Source organism: Rhea pennata, chromosome 2 (genome assembly GCF_028389875.1).
Source record: "Rhea pennata isolate bPtePen1 chromosome 2, bPtePen1.pri, whole genome shotgun sequence".
NCBI lineage: Eukaryota > Metazoa > Chordata > Aves > Rheiformes > Rheidae > Rhea > Rhea pennata.
In genome coordinates, this window is record NC_084664.1 from 163,790,392 (window position 1) to 163,801,106 (window position 10,715).

Below are 10,715 nucleotides of genomic sequence, written 5' to 3' on the forward strand. Positions count from 1 at the left end.
GGTGTGTGTGGGGCTGGGGAACCTCAGTGGGGTGCATTGGGGCTGGGAAACCCCAAGGGGTGCATGTGGGGCTGGGGAACCTCAGTGGGGTGCATTGGGGCTGGGGAACCCCAAGGGGTGCATGTGGGGCTGGGGAACCTCAGTGGGGTGCATTGGGGCTGGGGAACCCCAAGGGGTGTGTGTGGGGCTGGGGAACCTCAGTGGGGTGCATTGGGGCTGGGGAACCCCAAGGGGTGCATGTGGGGCTGGGGAACCTCAGTGGGGTGCATTGGGGCTGGGGAACCCCAAGGGGTGTGTGTGGGGCTGGGGAACCTCAGTGGGGTGCATTGGGGCTGGGGAACCCCAAGGGGTGTGTATGGGGCTGGAGCATGTTGGGGGTGCATTGAGGCCGGGGGACCTTGTGCGTGTCCATGGGGTGTGTGTCCCCAAGGGGGGTGGTGTCCCACCTCTCCCCTGCCCCACTGCTCCCTGTGGCCTCCCATGCTGCGACCCTTCCCTCTGCCCCACCACGACCCCCTGCCACCGTGGCCCCGTGCCCCCCATGCCTCCGTGTTCCCGCAGTCCCATGTTCCCCTTGGCACCGTGTCCCCATGGCCCTCAGGGCCCCATGGCCCCGTAGGACCAAGTCCTCGTGTCCCCATGTCTTCATGTCCCCTGTGACTCCATCTTCCCTCGTACTGTGTCCCCATGGCATTGTGTCCCCATGTCCCTCACGGTGCCATGTCCCCCATGGCCCAGTGTCCCCACAGTACCATGTCCCTGTGTCCCCGTGTCCCCCATGGCACCATCTCCCCCTAGTACAAAGTCCCCATGTCTTCTGTGGTCCCATGTCCCCATATCCCTATGTCCCACTAGTACCGTGTCCCCATGGCCTCTGTGGCCCCATGACCCCATAGGACCATGTCCCCATATCCCTCATGTCCTCATGTCCCCTATGTCCCCATGTCTCCCATGGCACCATCTCCCCCAGAACCATGTCCCCATGAGCCCTGTGTTCCCATGGCCCCATAGGACCATGTCCCCCATGTCCCTCATGGCCCTATAGCCCCTATGCCTCCATGTTCCTGTGTCCCCATGTCCCTGTAGAACCATGTCCCCATCTCCCCATGTCCCCTGTGGCTCCATATCCCCATGTTCCCCATGGCCCAATGTCCTGTGTCACCATGACTCAATGTCCACACTTCCTGTGTTCCCATGCCCCCCATGGCCCCGTGCCCCCTGTGGCCCAGTGTCCAGCATGTCCCTGTGTCCCCATGTCCCCTGTGGCTCTATGTCCCTGTGTCCCCTGTGTTCCCTGTGGCCCAATGTCCCCATGTCCCATATTCCCATGTCCCATGTTGCCATGTCCTCTGTGCCCCATATCCCTGTAGGACCATGTCCCCATGTTCCCTGTGGCCCTATGTCTGCATGTCCCCCATGTCCCCCTGTCCTCTGTGTCCCCATGTCCCTGTAGGACCATGTCTCTATGTCCCCCATGGCCCCATGTCCCCATGTCCCCTGTGTCCCTGTAAGACCACGTCCCCATGGCCCCTATGTCCCCATGTCCCATGGCCCCCTTGGCCCCGTGGCCCTGTAAGACCATGTCCCCATGTGCTCTGTGTCCTCATGTCCCTGTAGGACCATGTCTCTATGTCCCCCATGGCCCCATGGCCCCATGGCCCTGTAAGACCGTGTCCCCATGTCCCCTGTGGCCCCATGTACCATGGCCCCCATGTCCCCCGTGTCCCCATGTCCCTGTAGGACCATGGCCCCCATGTCCCCACATCCCTGCAGCACCATGGCCCCCGTGTCCCACGGCCCTGTAGGACCATGTCCCTTGCCCCCGTGGGCCCCGCACCCCATGGCCCCGCGGCGCCCCGCCACGCGCCCGCCACCGCTCCTCCCGCAGTGCACCTCGGCCGGGGACGTCCTGGGGCTGGTGGGCAGGGGGGGCCGCGGCGATGCCTGGAGGCCTCCGAGCTGCCCCGGCTGGGCGCCGCCGTGCTGCCGGCCGGCAGCGACCCCGCGGGCGCCGGGGCGCTGCGCGCACAGCCGCGTGCCGGGGCGTTGCACACGCAGCCGCGTGCCGGGGTGCAGGGGGCACCCGCGGTGCCGGGGTGCTGCGCGCACTGCCGTGTGCCGGGGTGCAGGGGGGCACTGGGGGGGACCGCCCCCCCCCCCAAGCGTGACTAACGGTGTCGCCCAGCCCTGCGTGGACGCGGCGCGGGTGCAGGCGGAGAGCGCGGCGGCGGCGGCGCAGGTGGGCGCCGGGCCGGCCGAGCGGGTGCCGGCCACCCTGGGCGCCCACGTGCTGCGCGGGAGCTGCCTCCGGGCCCTGCCGCCCCCCAGCTTCTTCCTCGACTACATCTTCGAGCGCTTCGGCAACGGCTCCCAGAACCTCTCGCTGGAGGGTGAAGCCCGGGGGGCAGGCGGGGGCGCGGGGGGCACAGGCTGTGGGGTGCAGAGCGGGTGCAGGGTGCAGCCTGGGGGTGCCGCAGGGCCTTTGCGTGGGGGCTGGGGCGTGGGGGGCACGGCCTCAGCCCTGCCCCAGGCTGGGGGCTGGAGCCAGTGTGGGGCAGGGCCCTGGGGGGGCAGTGGGGCTGGGGGCTGCTGCCGGCATCACCGGGGGGGGGGGTTCTGGGGCAGCAGGCCAGTGTTGGTGTGGGGCAGGGGCCTCTGGGGCAGGGAGCTGGCAGGGGGTGTCATTGTGGGGCAGGGGCTGTGGGACAGGGCAGTGGGGCAGGGCCATGGGGCAGGGCTATGGGGCAGAGCAGTGGGGCAGGGACTATGCAGCAGGGCCATGGGGCAGGGCTGTGGGGCAGGGCCGTGGGGCCAGCTGACGGGCACCTGGCAGGGCTGAGCGCCCTGATGGAGCAGCTGAAGCTGGTCCCCACGGAGGAGGCCCACGAGCACGGGGACACCCACGGGGACGGGGACACCCACGAGCACGGGGACACCCACGGGGACGGGGACGCCCACGGGGACGGGGACGCCCACGAGCACGAGCACGGGGACGGGGACGCCGCCGCGGCCACGGGGGCCCGTGCCGACGCCAGGAGCTCCGCGTGGGACACGGTGAGCGGCCGCGCGGGGCCGGGGGGCGCGGGGGGCGGCGGGGGCCGCGCCGCTCGCTCAGCCGCCGCGTCCCCAGGTGTGCCTGGGCCCCGGCGCCCTCCTGGAGCTGCACGGGCTGGGCGCCGCCGGCGCGCTCTCCCGGGCCGACTTCGCCCGCCTCGGCCCCGCGCTGCTGCAGCAGCAGCTCAGCGGCGCCTGCCCGGGCGCCCACGCCGCCGACGCCGCCGGCCCCACCGGGGAGCTCAGCACCGCCGAGAGTGAGTCGCTCTGCGCCGCGCCACGCGCCGTGCCGTGCGCTGTGCTGTGCACCATGCTGTGCCGTGCAACGTGCTGTGCTGTGCACCATGCTGTGCACCATGCTGTGCTGTGCACCGTGCCGTGCTGTGCACCATGCTGTGCCGTGCAACGTGCCGTGCTGTGCACCATGCTGTGCACCGTGCCATACACCATGCTGTGCACCATGCTGTGCCGTGCAACGTGCCGTGCTGTGCACCATGCCATGCACCGTGCTATGCACCATGCTGTGCCATGCACCATGCCATACCGTGCACCCTGCTGTGCACCATGCCATGCACCATGCTGTGCTGTGCACCGTGTTGTGCTGTGCACCATGCTGTGCACCGTGCCATGCACCATGCTGTGCTGTGCACCGTGTTGTGCTGTGCACCATGCTGTGCACCGTGCCATACACCATGCTGTGCTGTGCACCGTGCCGTGCTGTGCACCATGCCATGCACCATGCTGTGCCGTGCACCGTGCCGTGCACCATGCCGCACCATGTGCCGTGCCGTACCGTGCACCACGCCGTGCCGTGCACCGTGCCACCGCGGGGCGTGACGGCGCTGCCCGCCACCAGAGTACTTGTACGGCTCGCTGGCCACGCTGCTCGTGTGCCTGTGCTCCCTGTGCGGCATCGCCCTGCTGCTGTGCAGCGCCTGCGCCGGCGCCCACCACTACATCATCCAGCTCTTCGTGAGCCTGGCCGTGGGCTCGCTCACCGGGGACGCCCTGCTGCACCTCGTGCCCCAGGTGGGAGCCGGCGCGGCGGCGCGGCGGGCCGGGCTGCACGCGCCCACGGCCCCCGCGGCGCCGCCTGAGCCCACCGTGCCCCCGCGCAGTTCCTGGGGCTGCACTCGCACGCCGAGGGCGACCACGGCCACGACCACGGCGAGGTCGCCGCCGCCACCTGGAAGCTGCTGGCGGTGCTGGGGGGGCTCTACGGCTTCTTCGTGCTGGAGCGGCTCGGGGGGCTGCTGGGGCGGCCCCACGCGTGCCGGGCGCCCGCGGGGCCCCGCTGCCCGCAGCAGCACCCCGTGGCCCTGCAGCGCTGCGAGGAGGCGGCGCGGTGCCGCACGCAGCTCCCGGCTTCCTCCTGCGCAGACCTGGTACCGGGGGCGTGGGGGGCGGCGGGGGGCCGGGGTCGCTGTGGGGCGGGGGATGCCCGGTCAGCGTGGGGCTGGGGCCGGTGTGGGGCAGGGGATGACCCGTCGTCACTGTGGGGCAGGGGCTGGCACTATGGGGCAGCGATGCTCAGAGCCCTGCTCCGGGCCTGGATGCAGGGCCGGGGGAGGGTTGGGGGTCCCGCACCCCACGGCTCTGCCCCCCAGGTGCAGGTGGAAGACGGCCCTCTCAGCCAGAGCAAGCAGGAGCTGCAGAGCCGGGGTACGTGCCCCACGGCGCCCCCCCGCCGCGGGCCCCCGCGTCCCAGCACCCCCGGGGGGCGATGGGGCGGGCAAAAGGGGGAGCAGGGCGGGCGCCCCGCAGCCGACCCAGGTGGGACTCGAACCCACAATCCCCAGCTCCGGAGGCTGATGCCTTATCCATTAGGCCACTGGGCCAGTGCGCTGCACAGCTCCCGGCGGCTCTCGTGCTGCGGCGCCGCGGGGGGCCGTGGGGCGGGAGGGGCCGTGGGGTGAGAGGGGCGGCGGGGCCGGGACGGGGCCGTGGGGTGGGAGGGGCCGTGGGGTGAGAGGGGCGGCGGGGCCGGGACGGGGCCGTGGGGCGGGAGGGGCCGTGGGGCGGGAGGGGCTGCGGGGCCGGGACAGGGCTGTGGGGCAGGAGGGGCCGTGGGGCGGGAGGGCCTGCGGAGCCGGGACGGGGCCGTGGGGCGGGAGGGGCCGTGGGGTGAGAGGGGCGGCGGGGCCGGGACGGGGCCCGTGGGGTGGGAGGGGCTGTGGGGCGGGATGGGCGGCGGGGCCGGGACGGGGCTGTGGGGCGGGACGGGGGCCGTGGGGCGGAATGCGGCCGTGGGGCCGGGGTGGGGCCTTGGGGCGGGACTAGGCTATGGGGCAGGATGGATGGGGCCATGGGGCGGGACTAGGCTATGGGGCAGGATGGGGCTGTGGGGGGGGGCGGGGCCATGGGGCGGGACAGGGCTGTGGGGTGGGCTGGGGCTATGAGGTGGGATGGGGCTGTGGGGCAGGCGAGTGGGGACCCCCAGAGCCCAGCACGATGCTGTGGGGTGAGTGAGGGGAGGTAGCGGCGCTGTGGGGTGAGTGAGCAGGAGGTGCGTCTGCTGTGGGGCGGTGGTGGCACTGTGGGGCGGTGGTGGCCCCCTGGGGCTGATGGGGCATGGTGGGGTGGTGGCGGCCCCAGGGGCTGACGGGCACTGTGGGGCTGATGGGCGCCGTGGGGCTGACGGGCGCCATGGGGCGGTCGTGGCACCGTGGGGCTGACGGCGCCGTGGGGCTGACGGGCGCCGTGGGGCTGATGGGCGCCGTGGGGCGGTCGCGGCGCCGTGGGGCTGACGGGCGCCGTGGGGCTGACGGGCGCCATGGGGCGGTTGCAGCGCCGTGGAGCTGACGGCCGCCGTGGGGCTGACGGGCGCCGTGGGGCTGATGGGCGCCGTGGGGCGGTCGCGGCGCCGTGGGGCTGACGGCCGCCGTGGGGCTGACGGGCGCCGTGGGGCTGACGGCCGCCGTGGGGCTGACGGGCGCCGTGGGGCTGATGGGCGCCGTGGGGCGGTCGCGGCGCCGTGGGGCTGACGGCGCCGTGGGGCGGGCGCGCGCAGAGCTCCGCATGCTGCCCTACATGATCTGCGTGGGCGACGCCGTGCACAACTTCGCCGACGGGCTGGCCATGGGCGCCGCCTTCGCCGCCTCCTGGCGCACCGGCCTGGCCACCTCGCTGGCCGTGCTGTGCCACGAGCTGCCCCACGAGCTGGGTGCGGGGGCGCGGCGCGGGGTGTGGGGTGCAGGGGTGCAGGGGGGGTGCATGGTGCAGGGTGTGGGGTGCAGGGGGTGCATGGTGTGGGAGGTGTGGGGTGCAGGGTGGGTGCACGATGCAGGGGTGTGGGGTGCACGGTGCAGAGGTGTGGGGTGCAGGGTGGGTGCACGGTGCAGGGCTGTGGGGTGCAGGGGGTGTGGGGTGCAGGGTGGGTGCATGGTGCAGGGCTGTGGGGTGCAGGGGGGGGCATGGTGCAGGGGTGTGGGGTGCAGGGTGGGTGCATGGTGCAGGGGTGTGGGGTGCAGGGGTGGCATGGTGCAGGGTGGGTGCACAGTGCCTTGGGCATAGGGTGCAGGGGGTGCACAGTGTGGGGGGTGGAGGGCACAGGGGGGTGCCGGGTGCCGGTGCGGGGTGCAGGGGGGATGCCAAGTGCCGGTGTGGGGCGCGGCGGGTGCCGGGTGCAGGTGTGGGGCGCGGCGGGTGCCAGTGTGGGGTGCGGGGGGTGCCGCGTGCAGGTGTGGGGCGTGGGGAGTGCCGGGGGTGCCGGTGTGAGGTTCGGGGGGTGCCGGGTGCCGGCGTGGGGCGCGGGGCGCGGGTGCCCCCGGCGCCTGACGGGGCGGCGGGCCGGCAGGCGACTTTGCGGCGCTGCTGCACGCGGGGCTCGGCGCGCGCCGGGCGCTGCTGCTCAACTTCGCCAGCGCCCTGCCCGCCTTCCTGGGGCTCTACGTCGCCCTGGCCGCCGCCACCAGCCACCACTTCCAGGCCTGGATCTTCACCGTGGCCACCGGGCTCTTCCTCTACGTGGCCCTCTGCGACATGGTGAGCGGCGCCGGGGCCGCCGGGCCGGGCGGGGCGGGCTGCGCCGGGCCAGGCTGGGCTGCACCGTGCCATGCATGCTGCACGATGCGTGCCGTGTCGGGCGGGCTGCACCGTGCCGTGTGGGCTGCACCGTGCCGTGCATGCTGCACGATGCGTGCCGTGTCGGGCAGGCTGCACCGTGCCGTGTGGGCTGCACCGTGCCGGGCTGCACCGTGCCATGCATGCTGCACGATGCGTGCCGTGTCGGGCGGGCTGCACCGTGCCGTGTGGGCTGCACCGTGCCGTGCATGCTGCACGATGCGTGCCGTGTCGGGCGGGCTGCACCGTGCCGGGCTGCGCCAGGCCATGCATGCTGCACGATGCGTGCCGTGTCGGGCAGGCTGCACCGTGCCGGGCTGCACCGTGCCGGGCTGCGCCGGGCCGTGCATGCCGCATGATGCGTGCCATGCTGGGCGGGCTGCACCGTGCCGGGCTGCGCCGGGCCGTGCATGCTGCATGATGCGTGCCATGCTGGGCGGGCTGCACCGTGCTGGGCTGCGCCGGGCCGTGCATGCCGCGTGATGCGTGCCGGGCCATGCGGGCTGCACCGTGCCGGGCACGCTGCACCGTGCTGGGCACGCTGCACCGTGCTGTGCGGGCTGCACCGTGCCATGCCGTGCGGGCTGCACTGTGCCAGGCGGGCTGCACTATGCCGTGCATGCCACATGATGCGTGCCGTGCCGTGCCGTGTGGGCTGCACCGTGCCATGCGGGCCATACTGTGCCGTGCTGTGCCGTGCCGTGTGGGCTGCACTGTGTGTGCTGTGCCGAGCGGGCTGCACCATGCCCTGCCGGGCTGTGCCATGCCGTGCATGCTGCATGATGCGTGCCGTGCCGTGCATGCTACACTGTGTGTGCCGTGCTGAGCGGGCTGCACCGTGCCGTGCCGGGCTGTGCCATGCCGTGCATGCTGCATGATGCGTGCCGTGCCGTGCATGCTACACTGTGTGTGCCGTGCTGAGCGGGCTGCACCGTGCCGTGCCGGGCTGTGCCATGCCGTGCATGCTGCATGATGCGTGCTGTGCCATGCGGGCTGCACCATGTGTGCCGGGCCGTGTGGGCTGCACCGTGCCAGGCACGCTGCGCTGTGCCGTGCTGGGCTGCGCTGTGCCATGCATGCTGCAGGATGCGTGCCGTGCCTTGCGGGCTGCACCGTGTGTGCCGTGCCATGCGGGCTGCACCGTGCCGTGCCATGCAGGCTGCACCGTGCGTGCCACGCCGCGCCACGCATGCTGCACTGCTGCCACGTGCCGGGCGCCAGGCTGTGCCCTGGACACGCGCCGTGCCGTGTGCCGCGCCGTGCCGCGCGGCGGCGGTGCGCCGGCGCGCAGCCCTCACCCTGCGCCGTCCCGCAGCTGCCGGCCATGATGAACGTGCAGGACGCGCGGCCGTGGCTGCTCTTCGCGCTGCACAACGCGGGGCTGCTGAGCGGCTGGGGCCTGCTGCTGCTGCTCTCGCTCTACGAGGAGAACATCGCGCTGTGAGCGCGGCGCCCGCGGCGCCCGCGGCACCGGGCACGGGGGCGGCCGGGGCGCCCCAGCCTCCCCCTATTTATTTATTTATTGTTGGGGGACGAGAGCAGCCAGAATAAAGCCAGCGAGACGGTGCACGGCTCCTGCTTCGGCGTGGGGCTCTGTGGGGTGCAGCAGCCCCCTGGGGTGGGGGGTCCCCGTGGGGATGGGCCCCCTTGGGTGGTGTTCCCGTGGGGTGGTGCTCCCAGGGGAGGGGGGAGGCGCTGTGGACTGCACGGTCCCCGTGGGGTGTAGGGCCCCATAGGGTGCAGAGCCCCCATAGGGTGTAGCCTGGGATTGTGGGGCCCCTATAGGGCACACGGCCCCTATAGGCTGTATGACAGTCCTGGAGAACTGGAGAGGTGCCTGAGGACTGGAAGAAAGCCAGTGTCACTCCAGTCTTCAAGAAGGGCATGGAGGAGGACCCAGACAACTACAGGCCAGTCAGCCTCACCTCCATCCCTGGAAAGGGGGTGGAACAGCTCATTCTGGATGTCATCTCCAGACACGTGGAGGAGGAGAAGGTGATCAGGAGTAGCCAGCATGGATTCACCAAGGGGAAATCTTCCTTGACCAACCTGATCGCCTTCTGTGGTGGACTGACTGGCTGGGTAGAGGAGGGCAGAGCAGGGGACGTTGTGCACCTTGACTTCAGCAGGGCTTTTGACACTGTCTCCATAACGTCCTCCTAGAGAAGCTCAGGAAGTGTGGGTTAGATGAGTGGACAGTGAGGTGGGTTGAGAATCGGCTGAAAGGCAGAGCTCAGAGGGTCGACATTGGTGGCGTGGAGTCTACTTGGAGGCCTGTGGCTACTGGTGTCCTCCAGGGCTCAGGACTGGGTCCCATCCTGTTCAGCTTCTTCATCCATGACCTGGATGAGGGGACAGAGTGCCTCCTCAGCAAGTCTGCTGATGATCCCAAGCTGGGAGGAGTGGCTGACACACCTAGAGACCTGGCCAGGCTGGAGAACTGGGCGGAGAGGAACCTCCTGAGGTTCAACAAGGGCAAGTGCAGAGTCCTGCACCTAGGGAGAAATAACCCTGGGCACCAGGACAAGCTGGGGGCTGACCTGCTGGAGAGCAGCTCCGCAGAGAAGGACCTGGGAGTGCTGGTGGATGACAGGTTGAGCATGAGCCAGCAATGTGCCCTTGTGGCCAAGAAGGCCAATGGTCTCCTGGGGTGCATTGGGAAGAGTGTTGCCAGCAGGTCGAGGGAGGTGATCCTGCCCCTCTGCTCAGCCCTGGGGAGGCCTCATCTTGAGTCCTGTGTCCAGTTCTGGGCTCCCCAGCACAAGAGAGACATGGAGCTACTGGAGAGAGTCCAGCGTAGGGCTACGAGGATGCTCAGAGGGCTGGAGCACCTGCCCTACGAGGAACAGCTGCGAGAGCTGGGCCTGTTCAGCCTGGGGAGGAGAAGCCTGAGGGGGGATCTGATCAGTGTGTACAAGTGCCTGAAGGGAGGGTGTCAAGGGGACGGGGACAAACTCTTTTCAGTTGCCCCGTGTGACAGGACAAGAGGCAATGGGCAGAAATTGAAGCACAGGAAATTCCGCCTGACCGTGAGGGGGAATTTCTTCCCTGTGAGAGTGACGGAGCCCTGGACCAGGTTGCCCAGAGAGGCTGTGGAGTCTCCTTCTCTGGAGATCTTCAAGGCCCGCCTGGATGCGACCCTGTCCAACACGCTGTAGCTGACTGTGCTGAGCAGGGGGTTGGCCTGGATGATCTCCAGAGGTCCCTTCCAGCCTTACCCATTCTGTGATTCTATAAGGCCCCTATACAGTGTAGGATCCCTATGGGGTGTGGGGTCCCCATGGGGTGCAGGCTGGGGGGTGAAGTGTCCCTATAGGATGTAGGGCCCCTAGGGGGTTGTGGGGCCCCTATGGGGTGCGGGGACCCGCTGGAGGCAGCCGGGGGCTGCGGGTCCCCCCGGGCTGTGGGTCCCCCAGGGGGTGGGGGGGGGGCGGGTCCCCCTATGGGGCACAGCCCGGGGGAGCCCGGTGCCGGCGCGGCGGGACGGCGGAGCGCGCCCCGGTGGCGCAGGCGGCAGGGGCCGGGGCCGGCGACGCGGGCGACCCGGGTTCGAGCCCGCGGGGACGCGCGGAGGTGGGGCGGCGGCGGCGGGCGGCCCC

At 71.0% G+C, this 10,715-nt stretch overlaps 1 protein-coding gene and 1 non-coding gene across 4 annotated transcripts; one reads left to right on the forward strand and one right to left on the reverse strand.

Annotated features, from left to right (window-relative positions):
- Positions 1-3,236: 3,236 nt before the first annotated feature.
- SLC39A4 (solute carrier family 39 member 4) lies at positions 3,237-8,689 on the forward strand. 3 transcript variants are annotated; one of them, XM_062570753.1, is made up of 5 exons: positions 3,237-3,311; positions 4,662-4,716; positions 6,065-6,217; positions 6,851-7,038; positions 8,432-8,689. In XM_062570753.1, the coding sequence occupies exons 3-5, from the start codon at positions 6,073-6,075 to the stop codon at positions 8,558-8,560; spliced, it is 462 nt and encodes a 153-aa protein (XP_062426737.1). In that variant the 5' UTR covers positions 3,237-3,311; positions 4,662-4,716; positions 6,065-6,072; the 3' UTR covers positions 8,561-8,689. The 3 variants fall into 3 exon arrangements, with proteins under 3 accessions (XP_062426737.1, XP_062426738.1, XP_062426736.1); XM_062570754.1 differs by lacking the exons at positions 3,237-3,311; positions 4,662-4,716 and adding an exon at positions 5,525-5,560; XM_062570752.1 differs by lacking the exons at positions 3,237-3,311; positions 4,662-4,716 and having other exon boundaries at positions 5,999-6,217.
- On the reverse strand, positions 4,820-4,892 carry TRNAR-CCG (transfer RNA arginine (anticodon CCG)). Its single transcript has one exon. It is a non-coding gene; the product is annotated as a tRNA-Arg (tRNA).
- Positions 8,690-10,715: the final 2,026 nt, after the last annotated feature.